This window comes from Arachis hypogaea, chromosome 16 (assembly GCF_003086295.3).
Source record: "Arachis hypogaea cultivar Tifrunner chromosome 16, arahy.Tifrunner.gnm2.J5K5, whole genome shotgun sequence".
NCBI lineage: Eukaryota > Viridiplantae > Streptophyta > Magnoliopsida > Fabales > Fabaceae > Arachis > Arachis hypogaea.
Genome location: NC_092051.1, coordinates 12,649,933 through 12,676,932, shown reverse-complemented (window position 1 = coordinate 12,676,932; position 27,000 = coordinate 12,649,933). Strand labels below are relative to the sequence as shown.

The following is a 27,000-nucleotide window of genomic DNA, read 5'->3' as shown; positions in this document are numbered from 1 at the left end:
TTAATAAGTAGTTTAATTGTTATGTACATTTATTCTATATAAACGTACCCTTCTCCTGCCAAGTCCAGTTTTAGCTTCCTTTGACTTGTCTCAACATTTGAAGACGCATGTAATGAGGAAAGTGTATTGGCCGTTGTAGCAGATGGAGTAGTGGTAGAATTGGATGTTATTGGTTCTAAACTTTCAGCAAGTCGTGTCAATTTCACCTTTTTTATTTTATTGTTGGATGTCATCTTTTGTTTTCCTTTTCTTTTGTCACTGTTAGACATCTGCATAATTTCAAATAAAATAAGCACCAACATGTATTATTAATTCAAATAAATGGTTTTTCAGTAAAATCTAATAGTTTTAAGAGTAATTATCCAAATTAGTCCTAAAGGATTTTAAAATCGGACATTTTAGTCCTGAAGAAAAATTAATACACTGATAAATCCCCAAGGTTTTACTCCGACAGACAAATCAGTCCCCAGTTCATTCTCCGGCAAAGTAATTACCCAAATCAGTCCTCAAAGATTTTTAAAATAGACATTTTAGTCCCCAAAAAAAATTAATGTACAAATCAATCCCAACGTTTCACTATATTAGACAGTCCTCCGTCCAAAAATAAAATAAAATTATTATTATTATTATTATTAATTGTACAATAATACTATACTATATTTTTTTGCATTTATTGAAAAAAATAATGATAAATTTATTCGTTATATATATATATATAGTCACTCAATAATAATAATAAAATTATTAGAGATTATTCTACAAGAAATTCAAGGTTAAAACCATTTGCTATTTTTGTATTGAATATAATTAAAAGATGTGCTATGTAAAAAAAATGTTTGTATTAAAAAATATGTATTAAAAAAATGTATTAAGAATCTAATGAATAAATTTATCATTATTTTTGTCAAAAAAATACAAAAAATATAGTACAATATTATTGTGCAATTAATAATAGTAATTATTTTATTTTATTTTATTTTTGGACAGAGGACTATTATATCCAACAGATAGAAACGTTGGGGATTGATTTGTACATTAGTTTTTCTTGGGGATTAAAGTGTCCTTTTTTAAAATCTTTGGAGACTGATCTGGGTCTGGGTAATTACTCTACCGGAAAATGAACTGGGGACTGATTTATCTACCGGAGTAAAACCTTGGAGATTGATCTGTGTATTAATTTTCCTTGGGAACTAGAATGTCCGATTCTAAAATCCTTGGGGACTGATTTGGATAATTACTCTAGTTTTAATTACTAGCAAAATACTTTTAATGCTATGTTCTATTTATGGGGAAACGTTCAGTTTCCTTCAGGTACTACACAAAACCAACCACAAATCTAATAGTTTTAATTACTAGCAGAATACTTTTAATGCTATGTTCTATCTATGGGGAGCTAATAATAGTTTGATCCAATTACCTTAAACAACGCCGCGCTTTTCCAAGGGATATAGACTGGTATTTTCCCTTCTTCAACCCCCTTATCCATCTTGTCTGATTCATCATCACTGGATTCATCCTGATCTGTCGTGCTACCAGAAAATTGGCGCCTAGTCATAGTGAAATTCAGGGAGGCATGCCAGGAACGGTAAAACTTGAAGCAAGAAGCTCTCAATGCTCGATTCCTAAGAAAGAATTCGCACAATTAAAGACAAATAGAGAGAAAGGAAGAGGAAGAGGAAGAGATTAGGGTTAGGATTAGAGAAGCTCGATGAAAAGCCCACATATGTGACGGAGAAAGATCTGAAACAGGAAGACGAAAGTTTGACTTGAAGTCTTCATCCCTAGTTAAGACCCTTTTGGAAGTTCCAAAATCATCTTCTACCCAAGTAGCTGATATTGATTTGGAGTAAGAAGCTCTCAATACTCGATTCCTATAGAAAGAACTCGCACGATTAAAGAATCAGCCCCTAAGAGGCTAAGACAAATAGAGAGAAAGGAAGAGGAAGAAGACAGTTACCTGAGAGGAAGACAACGAAGGGCCCACATCTTTGACGTTGAAAGAAGACGACGGAAGTCTTGGTTCTTGAACCTGAAATTAGTAAAAGAAATTAATTCTCAAATGCAAGGTTCTGAGAACCGAACCGGTCATCGAACCGCTCTAATCACTGGTTCACTGATTTATTGGTCCAACCGTAATTCAACTGGAAAAACTGTTTTAAAATAAAATAATAAATAAATTATAAATATACATACTAAACTATAATTATAGTCTAATATGAATCTTAAAATATCTTCCAAATTTAAAAACACTACATGAAATGTCATCAATCAAAACCATATGATCTTATCAAAATACAAACTCAAGTTTTTTTTGAAACACTCTTCAAATATATGTTTAATGTTCCCAAGCACTTATGTCATCATCATCTTCAGCTTTACACTCGTCACTCAGTTAAACAATTCACGACCCTAATTCTCTATGATTTTTTTTGGAAAAATAAAATCCCGTTCAAGAAGGAAACCATAGCTGTAAGTAATTGAGAATATTTGTCAAACTCAGCACCAAGACATAGAACAAGTATACATATAGAGCAATACCAAACAATCCAATTCTCAATTCCATGAATCATAAACAAAAAGGTGTCTAAAATATCCACAGAATCAATCAAATTCAGCATTAAAACATATCAAAAACCAAATTTTGCGGTTAAACAGAATAAAGTAAAGATGGGATTTATACTCAAATTCCCCTTAATCTTAAACCATGTCTCGGCACATACTTTGTGAGCAGCAACAAAATCATCTTTACAAGCACAAACCCAATTCAATTGGAACATCAGACTCAGAACTATCACTCTCCAAACCTATGTGACAAATTCTACAATCCCTCTCCAAATCATCTTTATTAATAATATTAACATAGCCAACTAATAAATAGATATTGAAGCTTTAAACTTTATTTAACAACAAGCTGTAACAAGGCTCAAATAACAAATTAACTAATTTAATTAATACACAACTCCAAACACAGCAATAATCTGCTTCATACACTCCTCAAAAGCAGTCCCAAATCATTTACAATAACAGTGAACTATGCTTCATAAACTACTCAAATTATCAAAATCAGAAACATGAAACACATTATTTAGAATCTACAGAGACATACCAATTTCAAGAAATGCATAATTGGCACAATTTATCAAAGCATGGCAAAGCTAAATTCTCAGGAAAATTTTAATTGAACACAAAAACACAGCACAACGGTCAACAGAGCACAGCAGCGAAGAAGACACAAAACAGGCATACCCCACATGCAACACTTAGTTTCAAAGGATTCAAGCCTGAAGACCCCATCACCTTCTGCGGATGAATTATCAGAATCATTAACAATGGAGTAATTCACAGTAAAAACAGCAAGATTCACAGATTAATTAACACTTATTCAACAGTTATTCAACCCATAACAAGTTCACAGATTAACTAACAACAATTATTCCACAATTATTATTAAAAAAGAATACCTAGAAGCTAGAAACCCTAGAACAGAGCAGAGCAGATCCTAAGCAAGAGGGGGGACAAGGGCACGGCCGAAGGGATGACAGGTGGAACAGAGATAGCGCCGGCGACGATGGAACAGAGCTGCGCGACGGTGCTTTCAAAGCTGAAACAGTAGCTGCACGATGGTGGAACAAAGCTGCACGATAACGACGGTGGCTTCGAAGCTCGTTTCCGCGACGGCGGCCGGAGCTGGACGGAGGTGAGGGAGTGAGATCGATGACGGTAAGAGGAAGGAGGAGCTGGAGGGTGATGGGAGGGTTGGGTTCGCATTTAGCCGTTGTGTGTAAGGGTGGCAGTGGGGCATGTAGGGGTGGGTTTTCGGCCTACCCGACCCCGCCCCGCCGTCCTTTTATTCAAGTACTACCCGCCCTATCACTACCCGCGGGTAGTAAACTACAGTACCCTAACCCGCCCCTGCGGATACCCGTCCCGCCCCGCCCCTACCCGCCGCTATAAAAATCAATATCATTTTAATTTTTACATATTCATATATAAATGAAGACAAAAATTTAAAATTCATTGATAAATTATAATACAGACATAAAATTCATACAATGTCATTAGCTCAAATAACTTGAATTTAAAAAAAAAAAGCTAGTGTTAGATCACTATAAATTTAACAACATAATAAAGAAATTACAATATTAGATATAAAATAGCCTTCAATCCTTATTTTTTATCACTTTTCACATCTTCATAAAATAGCCTTCAATACAAACAAACAAAAATAATTCAAGTAATATATGATGACAATAAACAGCATATTAGTCTTCTTAATATAAGTTGAAACAAATAATAACACAACACACCACTATATAGTATTATAAATTATAAGTATTTCGTCATTCAAGCACATGAGGGGTAAATGTAAAGCAGAGGGAAAAAATAATTAAGTGCTATTATAGTATAAGACTTTAAATTATTAGAATGAATAATTGTCTAGATTCAGTTGCCAATAATAATTCATAAGCACATGACTCAGATAAACAGAACAATAATAATTCAAAGTACATGATTTGTCAATAATAAGAAGGATCTTTTCTTCCTTTGATGCATATCATTCTAGAATGAAAATATGATTATTATTGTCTAATGTTGTCATTGAAGTAGGGTGGCAATTATTAAAAGGAGAAGCTATAATGTCATTGAAGAAGAAGAAAATAAAAGAAAAAATGTAATGAATTTCTGCCAAGAGATAAAAAACACAAGATAACAAAACAGAGGCCCTCGTGCAAATTGGATGTCTCAATGTACATCACAAACTTTCCTTTAAATAATTGATAAATGAAAATTGAATCGAAGCCAAAAGCGAACAATAATAGAGCTCATTACATAAAGAAAACAATAATAGTATTTCATCCCTATCCATCAGCTATTTATTTAGAATGATGTATATTGTTAATTAATAATTAATATGTAAATGATGAGTTAACAGTTATTAATAGAGAAAAAAGGAAAAGGTTCTTTGTTCGTGTGGGTGTGGGTAGAGACATTCCTCTACCTCTGTGTTCTGTAGCCATTGCACATATCATTATGAAATTTTAATGTAAAACCAGAAAATCCAGAATAAACATTATATATCTAGCCACGGTAGAAACAATATAAGTATGAACGTTGCAAACACCTCCTAACATGACTCAGATAAACAGAACAACCTGACCTATCAACATCAAATAGTAGTATATTAACTCACAGTTACAGAGTTCTAGTTACAGATCCAGTGTTCTAGTTCCAGGGTTTAGTTGCAGATTCATAATAGGAGAGAAAGAGAAAGAGAAACTTACAGATCTAGTGATTTGCAGGATGCAGAAACAGCGACGGACTCACAACGACGGCGACGGCGACGGCGACGGCGACGGCGACGGGCTCACGGCGAAGGATGGAGGAGGACGGCGAAGCTTTGCTCTCAGATGCAGAACGGTTGCGAAGCTCTTCTCTCAGACAGAAAACGGCGGCGAAGCTCTGCTCTCGGACGGAGGACGGCAGCTAAGCTATGGGCTCGAACGGAGGACGGCGGCGAAGCTCTGCTCTCGGACGGAGGACGGAGGCGAAGCCCTTCTCTAAGATTGAGAACGACGGTAGCCAGCGGGGTTGGAGAAGAAGAAGCTCAACTGGAGAAGAAATTAGGATTTTAATTTTGAAGAGTCAAGAGTGAAACTCTGAACGTGAAACCCTAGCACAAGCCCACAACTATAAAATTCTTTTATATATTTTTTATATTTAATAATTTTTATATATTTATATTATACTAGCGGCTCAACAGGCACTTCAGCCGCTTTTCTATTGTTTTTAAGAAATTAATTTTATTTCTTTATTAATATATCATTCACTCTTTAAATTTATTAGATAAGTATTTTTTTTATTTTAATATTGATGTGACTTTAAATATAATATTCTGTATAATTAATAATTTAAAAATTAAAAAATAATATTATCCCATATTATGAAGTAATTTAAAAAAGAAAAAATAAATTTAACAAAATATTAGACTTTTTCAATTCATCATTGATAGGTACAGATATATTTAAAAAAATAAAGAATACATATAAGATGAAAAAAATTAGTTCTTTCTTGGTAAGAGAAAAAGATAGAACACTATCTTTGTACGTAAAATATTGGAGACAAATTAAAAAGGTAAAAGAATGATGAAAATATTAATTGGGTAAGTAAATTAAAGAGAAAAAAAATATAGGTGGAAGTTATACGTGAATGTAGTAACTATAATAAAACTAAATAAAATTTGTAACGATGGATGTGATGAAAATTGAAATAGATGGTATTGAAGGTAAAAAAATAACGACAGCAAGAGAAATATAACAAAGTGTATTGAGAAGTAAAAAAAAAAGTAGTAGAATGGATGAAAAAAAATAATAAAAAAGATATATTCTTTATGATTACAAAAAAATTCTAATAGAATAATTAGAATGAAGATAGACTGCTAGTCTGACCATTAAAGTACAAACATACTCAAAATAATACTATACAAACAAAAACTAACATAAAATTAAACAAAATATAATTTAAATGAATACTTCAGTATAATAAGATCTATACAAAAAACTATTTATCACCCCTGGTTAAACACTTGTTGGCTTCTAATTATTCTTTTTCTCATTTCATATATGGCTATGAAAATAAACTTTTTGACATCGTCTTTACCTAGTTTAAGATGTCACAAAAACTTATTTAAATAATTATTCCGTACAGAGAAGAGTTCATAAGATAAAGGAGAATTAGAAAAAAATAAAAAAATAAAAAAAGAGAGATTGTGAGAGTAAAAAATTGAATAAAAGTTATGCGTAAATTTTTGTAACTGTTAGTGAAATTTGTCAGTGAAATAAGTAACCGTAAAATATTTTTGAATTTTTTTAGTAGGGTTAAAATAAGAAATAGAAAATTGGACACCAAACTACCATGTATTGCCATTATATATTATTATAGAATTATAGATATACAATTGAATATAAAAATATTGTAATATTGAATACCTTCCCTATTTTTAACACTTATTTGTAATCATTCTTAATCTTTCTCTAAATCTAATATGTCAACTTCTATGTCTCTAACTAATAACATTTTTAAGATTTTCTTAAAATTTCATTTAATTTCAAAACAAAATTGTAATTTTTATATTGTTATTTTTTTAATATTTTTAGAAAATTAATTTTTATGCTTTTAAATTATAAATTTGAGATAAAAAATAAAAATTTTATAAGTTATTTATTTTTTAATGTATAGAATAATAAAATTTAAATTAATTTAAGTATGATACTAAAATTATTATGTTATTTTTATATGAAACAATTAAGATAAAGATTTATAAATATTTATAAATTTATTTATTTTTTCAATCTTATTTAATTTGAAGCAGATATAAAATTTAAATTTATAGAACTCTTTTTCTCACATAATTTTAATTACTTTTTTATTTTATATTCAATATGTTAAATTATCTTTTGTTTCATTATTTTTTAAAAAAATTTAATTTTTATTTTTATTATTTTTTTACCATTCTCCATAGTCCATACACATATTTATCATTATTTTTTTTAATTAAGTGAAATAAAGATCGGGAGAGAGTACTATATGTACTCCATAGAACAAAGAAAAAGACAACGTGGGTAGAAGTTATGTGTAGAATAAAAAAGTAACTGTACAAAGAATAAAGAAAAATTAACTAATAATTATATTTTTGACCAAATTTTAAGACGAAAATTATATTAAACACGATTTATCAATAAGATTAAGATAGAAAAGTGAAAATTGGACACTAAACTCTCATATTCCCTTTATATATTGTTATAGATATTTAATTTAAAGTACATTAAGATATTATAATAATATCTATAACAATATTATTTAGGACAATTATGGAAGGTTTATTGAATCAAAACTTAAGAAAAAATAAATTATTATTAATTAAATAAATATACAAGATTCTTACCTATATTTGGATCATTCAGTCTATTACTTGGACCAACTTCACTATTGTTATTAGTATCTGAATATTTAAAAAATTTGTTATTAGCATGAAAATATATTGTAAAAGATAATTCATATTAAATGATATACTAACGGCAAAAATTTATTAATGGGATGTATAACTTAACTGGCACGCCGCCTTCTGGCGAAGTATTGCTGCCTCTGTTTTTCGCTCATGTTTTGTCTTCGTCGCCACGCATAGTCTTGCCAAGTCGGTCGACCACTTCCATTGGTATCCTGTCAACGGTAATTAATCAAAACAAACATATAAACATAGTTTCACACTTTTATTTAATGACAAAAAACAAATTATATTAGATGAAGTAAGAAAGATGCATGAAAAGATGAATGAGAAATGAAAGAAGTTTTTCTAGTAATAGCAACTTAAAGTGAGAGAGAATAAGGGAAGAAAGAGATAATTATTATAGAAGAATATGTGTTGTTAACGGTGGAAGTTTTTTATTTAAAGTAACCGACGCATGCATGTACGGAGAACTTCTATCATTAAGGGTAATATTGGAACATAAAATTGGACACCAAAAACTCTGTTTTGGCATTATATATTGTTATAGACTAGCGGCTCAACAGACACTATCGTGCCTGTTCAGCCGCTTTTCTATTATTTTTAAGAAATTAATTTTTATGTTTTTATTTTAAAATTATAAATTTAATAAAATAAAATATTAAAAAATTTCATTATGTTGTTATTATGTGAAAACAAAAATCAAAATAAAGATTTAAAAATATTAATTATAAAATAAATATTTATAAATGTTATTATGTTTATTTATTTATTTTTAATAGTATTTGATTTGAATTAGAGACAAAAAAATTATATTTAAAGAATTCTTTATTTTTATGCATAATTATAATTGATAAAAAATATTTTTTAAAATTTATTATTCATTTTTTAAAATTATCTTTAATTTTATTTTTTTTAAATTACTAATTTATATTTTTATTATTGTCTCAACGCCACTATGATATTGCATTGTTCTCCTTTCTCGTCTTCTTCTCCTTCCACCTTCTCTTCACTCGATGGTTGTTAATTATCACCAAATATCATTATCACAACTTTTAATTTTGTCTATCACTTTTATTTATAACCAGCTATTTTGTTAAATTTTATAAGTTGTTTAAGTTTTGCTAAAAGAATTTTGTGTCTTTTGAATATCTGAATATATAAAAATTATAATTTTTTTCTTGATGTGCGTGTTAGTTGTCTTATTCTGTTCGACTAAGAAGAAATTTAAGACAAAAAATACTCAAAATTTTTGCTATATTAGCAAAATTTGATGTCAATAATTCTAAAAATTAATATCAAAATATATTATTTTTAACTAAATAATAAAAAAATAAAAATACATCATTGTAAGTTTTTTAATTAATAATTATAAATTAAAGTCGCAGTTTAATATAGTACATTGGACAAAAAATAATCATTGTTATCGTATTTGAATACTACTATATAAGTTTTATGTTTATTTTATTATGCACATTAATTAAACTGTACTTTATTATTTCATTTTGCATGTTTTGAAATAATGTCATCGTATTATAAAGGTGAGATTAATTTATCATTTGAATATTATCGCTAAAAAATAGTTACTTAAAGTGAAACGCTATATAAAGATAAATAGAAAAATTTTGTAATTAGTTAGAAAATTTTATATCTCTCTCTCCAAACTCAATTTTATTATGAAATTTTTTTTAGGTAAAAATATTTTTAACTTCCTATAATAATAAGTATCATTTAAATTATCTAATGTATAAAATGTCACATCTTTTTATTTATCTTCAAAATTAAAGTTAATTTTTTTTACTTTTTTACTTTCTTTTGGTTTTCTAAATTAGCCTATATATTATCAACTTATTTCTATTATTTATGCAATAATTTTTCTCTTCTAGTAGTTATTCATTAATAAATGCTAAATTACCCAAATTCAAATCTATTCTCTTAAACCACTTTTTAATCATCTGGTTTGAATCATTTGAATAGGAGTCTTTTAGACTCTAAAATTTTTAAAATAAAAAAATACAATAAAATAAATTAAAATGCCTAATAAAATAAAATAATCCAAAAAATAAAAGATATATAAAAAACTAATAAATTAAAAAATAAAAATTAATTAACAAAGTTCTTATCTTATCCATTTTAATGTTATATGGAGTTTGTTCACTTTATCATTGATATGTGCATATTTTTTATGTCTTTTGTATGACAAATACAATACTTTATGTAATTAAATATCAAATCCAATACTCTAAATAATTAATTATTTAAAAAATTAGTATACGAATATTTTAAGAAACACTTGATAAGTGTGATTTTCTTACATGCATTATATACCAATTAAATAACTAAGCTAATATGCCAAACAAATAATATTCTAAAAGGCAAAATTAATAAATTTTTTTGTAATATAATTTATTTATTTTAGTTTAATTTAAAAATATTTATATACTCAAATTTTAAATACAATATTCTAAGTAATCAAATATTTTAGAAAATAAAAAAATTATCCCATTAAAAGCAATTTAAAAAGAAAAATATTAAAAAATATTTATAAATTTTTTTCATCCCATCATTGACAAATAGTTAAATACAGACATGTCAAAAAAATAAATAAAATGTACATATAAAATGTTAAGATACTGTTTTTTTTTTGTCAAATCAAATTAATGAGAGAAAAAAACATAAGCTATTTGTCTACGTGAAAGATTGGTAACAAATTAAAAAAATAAAAAATGGATTAAAAATATAGATTGAGTAAGTAAATTGAAAAAAAAATTTATAACCGCAGTGGAGGAAGGCAAATGAGTAGGATGGAGGCAATTCAACTGAGAATGTTAAAGAAAGGAGAAGAAAAACATCAAAAGAAATACAAAGATGATAAATTTTTTTAAGAAACTACAACAAAAGCTCTAATAAAATAATTAGAGTGAAGTTATAGAGTACATTGCACTCAGAACAAAACGGTACAAACTAAAACTAAGATAAAACTAAATAAAATATAATTTAAATGAATATCACAAAATATAATAAAATTTACCAAAAATTACTTATCACTACTATTGATGATAATTGAACACTTTTTCCATCATAAATTATTCTTTTGTTCTTTTCGTACATGCTTTTAAAACCAATATTTATCATAGTCATTGTCTATTTTAGGAAGTTGTCTAAAGAGTTATTCAAAAGGTAAAAATGTTAGAGTTGAGTAAAAGAAGTAAAGAAAATTAAAGAAATGAAAAAAATAGATTATTTAAGTGGAGGATTGAAAAAGAAGTTACATGTGAATTTTTTTGTAACTGGTAGTGAAATGCATAACTGTAAAGTTAGTTTTGGATTATGTTGACACTTAGCAGGGTTAAAATAGGAAAGAAAATCGGACACCAAACTTAAGGTTTTCGCATTATATATTGTTATAGATAATATTATTAATTATTATAGAATTATAGATAACTAACATAAATATAGTGGGATAGAAGGAAGGGCAAAATTGGAAAAGAATTTTGGATACCAAACCCATGTATTGGCATTATATATTGTTAAGATTATATTACCTTGTTTTTCTTTCTCGTTTTTTCTTTTTCCTTCCATATCCTCTTCACCCGACCGTCCTGAATTAATTATCACCAAGTATTATTATTGCAAATTTTAATTTTGTCTATCACTTTGATTTATAACCATCTATTCCGTTAACTTTTATGAGTTGTTGAAGTTTCGCTAAAAAAAGTAAGACATAAATAAAGCATTTAATTTTATATTTAATTTTTAAATTTTTTTTAATTTTTTAAATATTTTATTTTTCTTTTTTAATTTTATATTTAATTTTTTAAATATTTTTAATTTCATTATTTTTCTAAATTATTAACTTATAATTTTTATTATATCCCCTTACTATATCAAACACTATTCTTTCTCTTATTATTATTCTCTATACACATACCTATCATTGTCTAATCGCTGTTATTATATTACTTTGTTCTTTCTCGTTTTTTTCTTCTCCTTCCACCGTCTCTTCACCCACCGTAATTAATTATCACTATTTATATGTTATATCTTTTATATGTTAATCAAATAACCAGTGCCATATGCCAAACAAATGATATTATAAAAGTCAAAATAAATTATATTTTTGTAATATAATTCATTTATTTTAGTTTAATTTAAAAATAAATATTCATGTACTCAAATTTTAAATATAATACTCTGTATAATTAATAATTTAAAAATTAAAAAAATAATATTATCACATATGAAGTAATTTAAAAATCCTTAAATTTAACAAAATATTAGACTTTTTCAATTCATCATTGATAGATACAGACATATTTAAAAAAAATACATATAATATGAAAAAATTAGTTCTTCCTTGGTAAGAGAAAAAGATAAAATACTATCTTTTTTACGTGAAATAATGAGAACAAATTAAAAAAAAAGTAAAAGAACCATGAAAATATTAATTAGATAAGTAAATTAAAGAGAAAAAAAATATAGGTAAAAGTTATACGTGAACATAATAACTCCAATAAAACTAAATAAAATTTGTAACGATGGATGTGATGAAATCGATAGCGTTGAAGGTAAAAAAATAAAGGCAGTAAGAGAAATATAACAAAGTGTATTAGGAGGTAAAAAAAATCAGTAAAATAGATGAAATTATAAAAAAAATAAAAAAGATATATTTTTTATGATTAAAAAAATTCTAATAGAATAATTAGAATGAGGCTAAACTACTGGACAGACCATCAGAGTACAATACTCACAGATATACTTAAAACAACACTATACAAACAAAGACCAATATAGAATTAAACAAAACATAATTTAAATGAATACCTCTGAATATAATAAGATCTATACAAAAAAACTATTTATCACCACTGATTAAACACTTGTTGGCTTCTAATTATTTTTTTTATTTCATATATGGCCACGAAAATAAATCTTTTGACATCGTCTTTACCTAGTTTAAGATGTCAAAAAAACTCATTTAAATAATTGTGCGGTATAGAGAAGAATTTATAAGATAAAGAAGAATCAGACCAAAATAAAAAAATAAAAAAAAAGAGAGATCGTGGGAATAAAGAATTGAATAGAAGTTATGCGTGAGTTTTTGTAACTGTTAGTAAAATAAGTAACAATATAATATTTTTGAATTATGTTAGTAGGGTTAAAATAGGAAATAGAAAATTGGACACCAAACCTCCATGTTTTGGCATTATATATTGTTATAGATATAGATATTTTATTTTATATTATCTATACCAATATATAAAGGCAATACCAGAGTTTGGTGTCCAATTTTGGTAGACATCATTTGCCCTCAAATAATTTATTTTACAAACTAAAATTATGGACAAAATAGTAAAAATACATTTTTGTTTTTAATTAAAAATTATTAACCCACAAAAAAGTCAAATAACTATCCACTAAAATGAAAACAGTTTTGTTACTTCTATTAACTTCCCACTAAAATGAAAACAGTTCTGTTACTTCTATAAATATAACAACACATCTTCCATTGCCTCCATCCACTGCAGTTTGAATTTTACTTTTCTATATTTTTCTTGCTGTTTGGTTCTTCTCCTTCCTTCAACACTCTCGCCTCCATCCTCTTCCATTGCATTCATCCACTGCAGTTACAAATTTTATTCAGTTACTACTTTTACGCATAACATTCACTTATATCTCTTCTTCTCTTTAGTTTACTTATCTAATCTATATTTTCAGTCATTTCTCTGTTTTTTTTAATTTATTCCCAACTTTTGACGTATAAAAATAGTACTGTATCTCCTTTTGTTTTTATTTAATTTTATATAACATTTAAATGTGGCAAGATAAGAACTATGTTATACATTTTTTATTGTTTTAATCTTTATGATTATTTTCTTCTCTTTATTTTTCTATCTCATGAGCCATGTAAGTTTTAATTTATTATTTTTCATATATATTATAAGTCTAACAACAATATATAGAGTCAATACAGAGAATTGACTATGACTTTGGTGTCTAATTTTTTGGACTATATTAATCCTACAATAAACTATTTTGAAAACTAAATTATAAGGACAAAATAGACATAAAATTTGTTTTGAAAATCCAATAACTTCCTACTAAAATGACAGTTTTAAAAAATATGAGACAGTCTGCAAATTGCTAATAAATAAAAAGAAAATGAACTGGTATGAATATCAATATCTTCACATTCTTCATCATCTTCATGCTTTGTTTAATTCTATATTAGTTTTAGTTTATATCATTTGTTCTATCAATATCTTCATGCTTTGTTTAATTCTATGTTAGTTTTAGTTTATATAGTTTGTTCTGTCAATGTCTTCGTATTCTTTATCATGTTCATATTTTGTTTAATTTTATATTAATTTTAATTTATATCCTTTTGTTTTGAGTACGTTATCCTTTCAATAGTTTAGTTTTTACTTTTTTGTATTTTTCTTGCTGTTCTGTTATTCTCCTTTCTTCAACACTCTCGCCTTCGTCTTCTTCCATTGCCTTCATCAACTACAGTTGTTAATTTCATTCAGTTTTACAGCGGTTACTACTTTCACATATAACATCCACTTATATCTTTTCTTCTCTTTAGTTTACTTATCTAATCTATATTTTCAATCATTCATCTGCCTTTTTAATTTATTCTCAACTTTTGACGTATGAAAATACTACTGTCTTTTTTTTTTTATCAATTTAATGTAGAAAGAAATATTTTTTTTGTCTTATCAATTTGATGCAGAAAGAAAACAGTTTCTTTTTATTTGATATGTGTTTTATGTTTTTTATATGTTCTTACCTATCAGTAATTGAATGAAAGAGTTCCATAAATATTTTGTTAACTTAGTTTTTTTAAATTACTTTGTAATAATATTTTTTAAATTTTTAAAATATTAATTATGTAGAGTATTATGTTCAAAATTTGAATACATAAATATTTACTTTGAAAATAAATTAAATTATTAATTTTGTCTACCACAATATTATTTATTTTGCATATTGGCTAAGTTATATGATTGGCATATATATATATATAGGACGCAAGAAAATTCGCACCCATCAAAGATTCGTTAAAAACATTAATATGTTAATTTCCTAAACTATCTAAGCTATTAATTATGTAGATTACTGGATTTGATATTTAATTATATAGAGTACTATGGTTGACATTTATTAATTTTCTAAATTGTATTGCAAAAAAATTAGTTAATTTTATATTATTTGTTTGTCACATAATTAACATATTACAGATAAAAAAAAGCCTACACCTATCAGTAGAATGAAAAATTCTCACACATATTTTGTTTACTTCTTTTTTTTTTTATTTGTAATCTATTTTACATTGGATAATATTATTTTTATTAATTATTAGTTCGACATATAACACAACAAATGTAGCAATATAAAAACTTTGTTAATTGATTTTTTAAATGATCTGGTGACCTAAGATAAGAATTTTGTTAATCTCTTTTTTATTTTTAATCTATTTTACATTAAATAATATATTTGTTATTGACTATTAGATAGACATATAATATTTAAATGCGGTAAGATACAAATTGTGTTATATATTTTTTATTGTTTCAACCTTAATGATTATTTTCTTCTCTTTATTTTCCTATCTCATGAATCATGTAAGTTTTAATTTATTGTTTTTCTATATATATATTTTCTAATTTTTTAAACCATTTTATTTTATTAGGTTTTTAGATTTATTGTATTATATTTTTTTATTTTGAAAATTTTAGGGTCTAAAGATCTTCCGTTTAAACGATTTCAATTATATGATAAAAAAATAGTTTAAGAGAATAGGTTTGAGTTTTGGTAATTTATTAAGTCTAATTATTATAGACTAGCGGCTCAACAGGCACGTTTGCCAGCCGCTTTTCTATCGTTTTTAAGAAATTAATTTTATTTTTTGTTAATATATCATTCACTTTTTAAATTTATGAGATAAGTATTTTTTTCATTTTAATATTAATGTGACCTTATTTATATCATATTTTATTAAAATTAAAATTATTATAAAAAAATTTTTAAAATGTTAAATTATAAAAGCACATAATAAAGAGGTATAAATATTATCAGAAAAAATATAATTTAAAAAATAATGATAATAATATTTAGAAACATTATTTACAAATTTAACTATTTATAATTGTTATTAAGTTTAATTATTTATTTTTAATCGTATTTAATTTGAAGTCGAGATAAAAATTTATATTCAAAGCACACTCTATCTTTATGCATAATTTTAATTGATAAAAAATATTTTATTTTTTTAATTTTATATTTAGTTTTTTAAATTTTCTTTAATTTTATTATTTTTTAAATTATTAATTTATACTTTTTATTATATTATCTTGCTATATCAAACACTATTCTTTCTCTTACTATTATTCTCTATACACATACCTGTCATTGTCTCATCATCATTATTATATTATCTTGTTCTCCTTTCTCATTTTTTCTTATAACCATATATTCTGTTAACTTTTATGAGTGAGTGATTGAAGTTTTGTTAAAAGAAGTAAAACATAACGCTTTTAATTTTTTTTTTCAATTATCAAAATTTGATATCAGTAATCCTAAAAAAGCAATATCAAAATATATTATTTTTAACTAAAATAATACATAATTGTAAGCTTTTTAACTAATAATTATAAATGTAAGTTGTAATTTAATATAGTAACTTGGGACAAAAGACAGCCATTGCTATCTATATTTGACTGCTACTATATAAGTTTCACATTTATTTTATTGTGCACATTAATTAAAATGTATTTTATTATTTTATTTTATATGTTTTGAAATAATACTATTGTATTATAAAGATGAGATTAATTATCATAATCTAATAGAAATCTTTTTATTATTTTGTTTGTCATTTAAAATTTTGGATACTATCCATAAAAAATAGTTACTTAAAGTGAAACACTATATAAATAGAGATAAAAAACTTTTAGATTTATTGGTTTGGTTTGCTTCTTATTAATCCTCATTTAATATACTCAAATTTAATAGCTTTGATGACGGTAAATTTTTGTAATTAGTTAAAAAAAGTTCAACTTTTTCTTTCTCTCAGTCTCTGTATGATTTTGGACAAACTCAATTTTATTAGTAAAAAGTTTTTTAAGTTCAGAATATTTTTAACTTCTTATCTATAATAATTAGACTTAATAAATTACCAAAACTCAAACCTATTCTCTTAAACTATTTTTTTATCATATAATTGAAATCGTTTAAACGGAAGATCTTTAGACCCTAAAATTTTTAAAATAAAAAAATATAATAAAATAAATCTAAAAACCTAATAAAATAAAATGGTTTAAAAAATTAGAAAATATATATATAGAAAAACAATAAATTAAAACTTACATGATCCATGAGATAGGAAAATAAAGAGAAGAAAATAATCATTAAGGTTGAAACAATAAAAAATATATAACACAATTTGTATCTTACCACATTTAAATATTATATGTCTATCTAATAGTCAATAAAAAATATATTATTTAATGTAAAATAGATTAAAAATAAAAAAGAGATTAACAAAATCAATTAACAAATTTCTTATCTTAGGTCGCCAGATTATCTGAAAAATCAATTAACAACGTTCTTATATTGCTATATTTATTGTGTAATATATCGAACTAATAATCAATAAAAAATAATATTATCCAATGTAAAATAGATTACAAATAAAAAAAAATTAACAAAATATATATGCGTGAGAATTTTTTATTCTACTATTGGTAGGTGTAGATTTTTTTGTATCTTTTATATGTTAATCATGTGACAAACGAATAATATTAAATTAATTAATTTTTTTTCAATATAATTTAGAAAATTAATAAATGTCAAATCAAGTACTCTATATAATTAAATATTAAATTCAATACTCTACATAATTAATAGTTTAGATAGTTTAAAAAATTAACATATTAATATTTTTAAGCGATTTCTAGCGTCTTATATATATGTCAATCAAATAAATTGGCCAATATTCAAAACAAATAATATTGTAGTAGACAAAATTAATAATTTAATTTAGTTTCAAAGTAGATATTTATGTGCTCAAATATCAAATATAATACTCTACATAATCAATATATTAGAAAATAAAAAAAATTATTACAAAGCAATTTAAAAAAAAATGAGTTAACAAAATATTTATGGGACTTTTTTCATTCAATCATTAATAGGTAAAGACATATCAAAAAATAAAATTACATATCAAATAAAAAATCGTTTTCTTTCTACGTCAAATTGATAAGATAAAAAAAATTATTTCTTTTTACAATAAATTGATAAAAAAAAGACACAGTACTTTTTTATAGTAAAAAGTTTATAATAAATTAAAAAGACAGAGGAATTATCGAGAACTAGCGGCTCAACAGGCACGACGCTTTTCTATTATTTTTAAAAAATTAATTTTATTTTTTTGTTAATATATTATTCCCTCTTAAAATTTATTAGATAAGTATTTTTTATTTTAATATTGACGTGACTTTATTTATATCATATTTTATTAAAATTAAAATTACTATAAATTTTTTTTAAAATATTAAATTATAAAAGCTCGCAATAGAGAGGTATATATATTATCGGAAAAAATATAGTTTAAAAAATAATAATAGCATTATCCTAATTCAAAAAGAGTATACATAAACCAAAATATATGTTAGTTATTTATAAAAAGTAATTTTTACTTAAATGTCATGAATATTCATATTTGTCTTCATATATTTTAAGTGGTAGGTCAAAATATGAATCTGAATATAAAGAGGCCTTCATTTTTTTATAAATAGTGAAAGATAGAAGAAATGTGAGTGCTTTTTTTTTTGTTTTAAATATCAAACTGTAAGAATAATTAATAAAAAAATAGGAGAGTATAAAAATTATGTATTTAAAAAAAATCATTCATAATTCATCATACATCTCCTTATCAATAACTTTTCGAGTTTTGAAAAACTGTCAATTTATTGACCATAAAAATAATTATTTAAACACTTCAATATTATTCAATTAAAAATTATATGTAACAAAATCAAAATATAAATTTAAAAATATTATTTACAAATTTAATATTTATAAACGTTATTAAGTAGTTTAATTATTTATTTTTAATAGTATTTAATTTGAGACCGACATAAAAATTTATATTCAAAAGACTCTTTATCTTCGTGCATAATTCCAATTGTTAAAAAATATTTTATTTTTTTAAATTTTATATTTAATTTTTAAATTTTTTTAATCTCATTATTTTTAAAATTTTTAATTTATATTTTTATTATATCCCCTTACTATATTAAACATTATTCTTTCTCTTACTATCTTTCTCTAAACACCTACTTATCATTATCTGATCGCCATTATTATATTTCCTTGTTTTCCTTTCTCATTTTTTCCTTCTTCTTCCACCTTCTCTTCACCCGACCGTAATTAATTATTACCAAGTATTATTATCGCAATTTTTAATCTTGTCTATTACTTTGATTTATAACCATCTATTATATTAACTTTTATGAGTTGTTGAAGTTTCGCTAAAAGAAGTAAGACATAAAGCATTTAAAATTTTTATCCAAATTATCAAATTAACTTTTAGAACGTATAAAATTTATAAATTTAAATTAAATAAGATATTAAACAAATTTAGTATGTTGTTATTATAGGTAACAAAATCAAAATAAAAATTTAAAAACATTATTTACAAATTAACTATTTATAAACGTTATTAAGTTTAGTTATTTATTTTTAATAGTATATAATTTGAAGTCGAGATAAAAATTTGTATTTAAAACACTATTATTTATCTTCATGCATAATTCTAATTGATAAAAAATATTTTAATTTTCTCTTTAATTTTATATTTAATTTTTTTAAATTATCTTTAATTTTGTTATTTTTTCAAGATTATTAATTTATATTTTATTATATCCCTTTATTATATCAAACACTTTTTTTTCTTATTATTATTCTTTATACACATACTTGTCATGGTCTCATCGCCATTATTATATTACTTTGTTCTCCTTTCTCATTTTTTTCTTCTCCTTCCACCTTCTCTTCATCCGACCGTAATTAATTATCACCAAGTATTATTATCGCAACTTTCAATCTTGTCTATCACTTTGATTTATAACTATCTGTTCTGTTAACTTTTATGAGTTGTTGAAGTTTTGTTAAAAGAAGTAAGATATAAAGCATTTATTTTTTTTTCAAACTATCAAAATTTGATGTCAATAATCCTAAAAAACAATATCAACATATATTACTTTTAGCTAAAATAATAAAAAAAATACATAATTGTAAGTTTTCAAACTAATAATTATAAATTTTAGTCGCAATTTAATATAGTACATTAGGACAAAAGGCAACCATTGCTATTCATATTTGACTGCTACTATCTAAGTTTTATATTTATTTTATTGTGCACATTAATTTAAGTGCACTTTATTATTTTATTTTACATGTTTTGAAATAATGCCATTGTATTATAAGGATGAGATTAACTTTCATAATCTAATGTGAATCTTTTTATTATTTTGTTTGTTCATAAAATAGTTTTGAAAACTTTTAGATTTATCGTTCTGATTTGCTTCTTATTAATCCTCACTTAATATACTCAAATTTAATGACTTTGATGGTGGTGAATTTTTGTAATTAGTTAAAAAATTTTAACTTTTTTTTCTCTATCTACGATTTTGAACAAACTCAATTTTATTATTAAATAGTTTTTTAAATTCAGAATATTTTTAACTTTTTGTATAAAAATTAGACTTAATAAATTACCAAAATTCAAACCTATTTCTCTTGAACTACTTTTTGATTGTATAATTGGAATTGTTTAAACGGAAAATTATTAGACCCCTAAAGTTTTTAAAGTAAAAGAAAAATACAATAAAATAAATTAATTAAAAAATCTATTAAAATAAAATGGTTTAAAAAATAGAATATATATATATAAATTAAAACTTACCTGGCTCATGAGTTAGAAACATAAAGAGAAGAAAATAATTATAAAGGTTGAAACAATAAAAAATGTATAACATAGTTTTTATTTTGCCACATTTAAATGTTATATGTAAATCTAATAATTAATAAAAAATAATATTATCTAATATAAAATAGATTAAAAATAAAAAAGAGATTAACAAAATCAATTAACAAAATTCTTATCTTAGGTCACCAAATCATTTAAAAAATCAATTAACAAAGTTTTTATATTGCTACATTTGTTGTGTTATATGTCGAACTAATAATTAATAAAAATAATATTATCCAATGTAAAATAGATTACAAATAAAAAAAAGAAGTAAACAAAATATGTGTGAGAATTTTTCATTCTACTGATAGGTGTAGGCTTTTTTTTATCTGTTATATGTTAATTATGTGACAAACAAATAATATAAAATTAACTAATTTTTTTGCAATACAATTTAGAAAATTAATAAATGTCAACCATAGTACTCTATATAATTAAATATCAAATCCAGTACTCTATATAATTAATAGCTTAGATAGTTTAGGAAATTAACATATTAATGTTTTTAACGAATCTTTGATGGGTGCGAATTTTCTTGCGTCCTATATATATATACTAGCGGCTCAACAGGCACTAACGTGCCTGTTCAGCCGCATTTTTTTATTATTTTTAAGAAATTAATTTTATTTTTTGTTAATATATTATTTATTTTTTTAATTTATTAGATAAGTATTTTTATTTTAATATTAACGTGACCTTATTTATATCATATTTTATTAAAATTAAAATTACTACAAATTTTTTTTTAAAATATTAAATTATGAAAGCACATAATAAAGAGGTATATATATTATCAGAAAAAATATAGTTCAAAAAATAATGATAATAATATTTAGAAACATTATTTACAAAATTCACTATTTATAATTGTTATTAAGTTTAATTATTTGTTCTTAATAGTATTTAATTTGAAGTCGAGATAAAAATTTATATTTAAAGCACACTCTATTTTCATGCATAATTTTAATTGATAAAAAATATCTTTTTAATTTTATATTTAGTTTTTCAAAATTTCTTTAATTTTATTATTTTTTTAGATTATTAATTTATATTTTTATTATATTATCTTTCTATATCAAACGCTATTCTTTCTCTTACTATTATTCTCTATACACATACCTGTCATTGTCTCATCGTCATTATTATATTATTTTATTCTACTTTCTCGTTTTTTCTTATAACCATTTATTCTGTTAACTTTTATGAGTGGTTGAAGTTTTGTTAAAAGAAGTAAGACATAGAGCGTTTAATTTTTTTTTTTAATTATCAAAATTTGATGTAAGTAATCCTAAAAAAATCAAAATATATTATTTTCAACTAAAATAATACATAATTGTAAGTTTTTTAACTAATAATTATAAATATAAGTTGTAATTTAATATAGTAATTTGAGACAGAAGACAGCCATTGCTATCTATATTTGACTGCTACTATATAAGTTTCACATTTATTTTATTATGCACATTAATTAAAATGGACTTTATTATTTTATTTTACATGTTTTAGAATAATTCCAGTATTATAAGGATGAGATTAATTTTTATAATCTAACGTGAATTTTTTTTATTATTTTGTTTGTCATTTGAATACTATCCATAAAAAATAGTTACTTAAAGTGAAATACTATATAAAGAGAGACAACAAATTTTTTGATTTATCGTTCTGATTTGCTTCTTATTAATCCTCACTTAATAAGTTATTAATAGTGAAACACTATTTGATGGTGGTGAATTTTTGTAATTAGTTAAAAAATGTCAACTTTCTCTTTCTCTTTCTCTCTATCTCTCTCTACGATTTTGGACAAAATCAATTTTATTAGTAAAAAGTTTTTTAAATTTAGAATATTTTTAACTTCTTATATATATAATAATCAAACTTAATAAATTACCAAAATTTAAATCTATTTTCTTGAACTACTTCTGGATCATATAATTGGAATCGTTTAAACGGGAGATCTTTAGACTCTAAAATTTTCAAAATAAAAAAATATAATAAAATAAATTAAAAAACCTAATAAAATAAAATAGTTTAAAAAATAGAATATATATAAGAAAAAATAATAAATTAAAACTTACATGGTCCATGAGATAGAAAAATAAAGAGAAGAAAATAATCATTAAGATTAAAACAATAAAAAAAGTATAACACAGTTCTTATCTTACCACATTTAAATATTATATGTCTATCTAATAATCAATAAAAAATAATATTATTTAATGTAAAATAGATTTAAAATAAAAAAAAAATTAACAAAATTAATTAATAAATTTCTTATATTAGGTCGTCATATTATTTGAAAAATTAATTAACAAAGTTCTTATATTACTACATTTATTGTGTTATATGTCAAACTAATAATCAATAAAAAAAATATTATCCAATATAAAATAGATTACAAATAAAAAAAAGAAATTAACAAAATATGCGTGAGAATTTTTTATTCTTTATTCTATTATTGATAGGTGTAGATTTTTTTGTATCTTTTATATGTTAACCATGTGACAAATAAATAATATTAAATTAATTAATTTTTTTGCAATATAATTTAGAAATTAATAAATGTCAAATTAAGTACTCTGTATAATTAAATGTCAAATTCAATACTCGCGTCTTATATATATGCCACTCAAATAAATTGGCCAATATTCAAAATAAATAATATTATAGTAGATAAAATTAATAATTTAATTTAGTTTTAAAGTAAATATTTATGTACTCAAATATCAAATATAAATAATACTTTACATAATCAATATTTTAGAAAATAAAAAAATATTACAAAGCAATTAAAAAAAATAAGTTAACCAAATATTTATGGGACTTTTCTTCATTCATTCGTTAATAGGTAAAGATATATCAAAAAATAAAAATACATATCAAATTGATAAGATAAAAAAAATTGTTTCCTTTTACATTAAATTGATTAAAAAAATGAGACATAGTACTATTTTTATATGTAAAAAGTTTAGAATAAATTAAAAAGACAAAGGAATTACTGAAAATATAGATTAGATAAGTAAATTAAAGAGAACAAGAAAAATATAAGTAGATGTTATGCGCATGAAAATAATAACCGTTGCAAAATCGTCCAAAATTTGCAACTGAAGGCAATGGAAGATGATGGAGGCTAGGGTATTGAAGAAAGGAGAAGAATGAACAGCAAGAAAAATACAGAAAAGTAGAAACTAAATTAACATAGAATTAAACAATAAAATATGAAGATAGTGAAGAATGTGAAAATATTTATATTCATTCTCGTCCATTTTTTTTATTTATTAGCAATTCCGTCTGCATTTTTTGAAAGTAAAAGAGTAATTTAATTTAATTGAGGGTTAAGTATGACTGATGGTGGAACAGTTTTTTATTGAAAGGGAGTTAGTTTTTAAATTGAGTATGTAAGTTTTTTTCGGTTTTAAAATATGTCGTGGGTTGATAGTGAATCAGTTTGATACTTTATTGTGGGTAAATTCTTTATTTGATAAAAAAAAGAATAAAAAATATGGAGGACGTAGTAACAATTTATTATATTAAATTCATTGTTTAACAAAAAAATAAACAGAGATAAAATAGGAAGAAAAAATTGGATACCAAATTTTTCTTATTCCCATTATACATTTGTATAGTTCATTATACATTAGTACGGTCCAATATGTAAGATAAATGATACTGTGATAGACAAAATTAATAATTTTATTTTATTTTAGAAAAAATATTTATGTACTGTAATCAATAATTTAAAAAATTAAATAAATATTATTGCAAAGTAATCTAAAAAGTTAACAAAATATTTATAAAATTTCTTCATTCCATAGATAAAGACATATAAACAAAAATAAGAACACATATTAGATAAAAAAATATTTTCTTTTTACATCAAATTAATAAGATAAAAAAATAATTCTTTTACATCAAATTGATTAGAAAAAAAGATAGAACTATTTTTTATCTAAAATATTGGAAATGAATTAAAAGAATAGAAGAATGACTAAAAATATAAATTAAATAAGTAAATTGAAGAAAAAAAATGTAAGTGGAAGTTATGCGTGAAGCCAAATTAAATTTGCAACTGCAATGGATGGATGACGATGGAGGCGATACAACTGAGGATGTTGAAAAGAGGAGAAAGTGGATATTATTGAGGATGTTGTCTTTGAATTTTATTTTAAAAATTAAAAATTAGTACTCAAAAATAAAATAAACCATGAATATAAAATACCTACCATTTATACCTATTATTTGGACCATTATTGTGTCGATTTCTATATTTTTCAAAAGGTAGAATATAGATACCTGTGTTTAACAATGAAGTTGGCGTATGAATTGTATCAACTCCCTTATCAAATCATATGACGATCATTTGCACGTAATTATTAATTTGTTGAATTCTCCCTTTCTTAATAAATGCATGTCAGAACCAAAATATAGCAAAACACAGAAAAAAGAATCGACAACAGCCAGATGACATATTTGTAAGTGGAGCAGTTATTTAATTTCCTCACGATTGCAGCAGTTATTAAACTCTTTTGTGGGTTGGTGACTTTTTTTAATTAAGAAACAAAAATGTATTATTACTATTTTGTCCATAAATTTGATTTGTAGAATGAATTATTAGAGGGTAAATGATGTCTATAAAAATTAGACACCAAACTCTGGTATTGGCTTTATATATTGGTATAGATATATATATATATATATATGTGTGCCAATCATATAACTTAGCCAATATGCAAAATAAATAATATTGTGGTAGACAAAATTAATAATTTAATTTATTTTCAAAGTAAATATTTATGTATTCAAATTTTGAACATAATACTCTACATAATTAATATTTTAAAAATTTAAAAAATATTATTACAAAGTAATTTAAAAAAAATAAGTTAACAAAATATTTATGGAACTCTTTCATTCAATTACTGGTAAGGACATATAAAAAACATAAAACACATATCAAATAAAAAGAAACTGTTTTCTTTCTGCATCAAATTGATAAGACAAAAAAATATTTCTTTCTACATTAAATTGATAAAAAAAAAAGACAGTAGTATTTTCATACGTCAAAAGTTGAAAATATAGATTAGATAAATAAACTAAAGAGAAGAAAAGATATAAGTGGATGTTATATGTGAAAGTAGTAACCGCTGTAAAACTGAATGAAATTAACAACTGTAGTTGATGAAGGCAATGGAAGAAGACGAAGGCGAGAGTGTTGAAGAAAGGAGAATAACAGAACAGCAAGAAAAATACAAAAAAGTAAAAACTAAACTATTGAAAGGATAACGTACTCAAAACAAAAGGATATAAATTAAAATTAATATAAAATTAAACAAAATATGAACATGATAAAGAATACGAAGACATTGACAGAACAAACTATATAAACTAAAACTAACATAGAATTAAACAAAGCATGAAGATATTGATAGAACAAATGATATAAACTAAAACTAATATAGAATTAAACAAAGCATGAAGATGATGAAAAATGTGAAGATATTGATATTCATACCAGTTCATTTTCTTTTTATTTATTAGCAATTTGCAGACTGTCTTATATTTTTTAAAACTGTCATTTTAGTAGGAAGTTATTGGATTTTTCAAAACAAATTTTATGTCTATTTTGTCCTTATAATTTAGTTTTCAAAATAGTTTATTGTAGGATTAATATAGTCCAAAAAATTAGACACCAAAGTCATAGTCAATTCTCTGTATTGACTCTATATATTGTTGTTAGACGTATAATATATATGAAAAATAATAAATTAAAACTTACATGGCTCATGAGATAGAAAAATAAAGAGAAGAAAATAATCATAAAGATTAAAACAATAAAAAATGTATAACATAGTTCTTATCTTGCCACATTTAAATGTTATATAAGATTAGATAAAAACAAAAGGAGATACAGTACTATTTTTATACGTCAAAAGTTGGGAATAAATTAAAAAAACAGAGA

At 23.7% G+C, this 27,000-nt stretch overlaps 1 protein-coding gene across 1 annotated transcript in view; it reads right to left on the bottom strand.

Annotated features, from left to right (window-relative positions):
- Positions 1-27,000, bottom strand: part of LOC112756459 (uncharacterized) — a 48,529-nt gene that overhangs the window by 2,971 nt on the left and 18,558 nt on the right. The window contains exons 2-6 of the mRNA XM_025805067.3: positions 5,283-5,671; positions 1,958-2,029; positions 1,722-1,871; positions 1,418-1,622; positions 49-269 (exon numbers count right to left, since the gene is read on the bottom strand). Coding sequence (XP_025660852.1) covers positions 49-269; positions 1,418-1,622; positions 1,722-1,871; positions 1,958-1,986 — 605 coding nt within the window. The 5' untranslated portion in view covers positions 1,987-2,029; positions 5,283-5,671. The remainder of the gene's footprint in view (positions 1-48; positions 270-1,417; positions 1,623-1,721; positions 1,872-1,957; positions 2,030-5,282; positions 5,672-27,000) is intronic.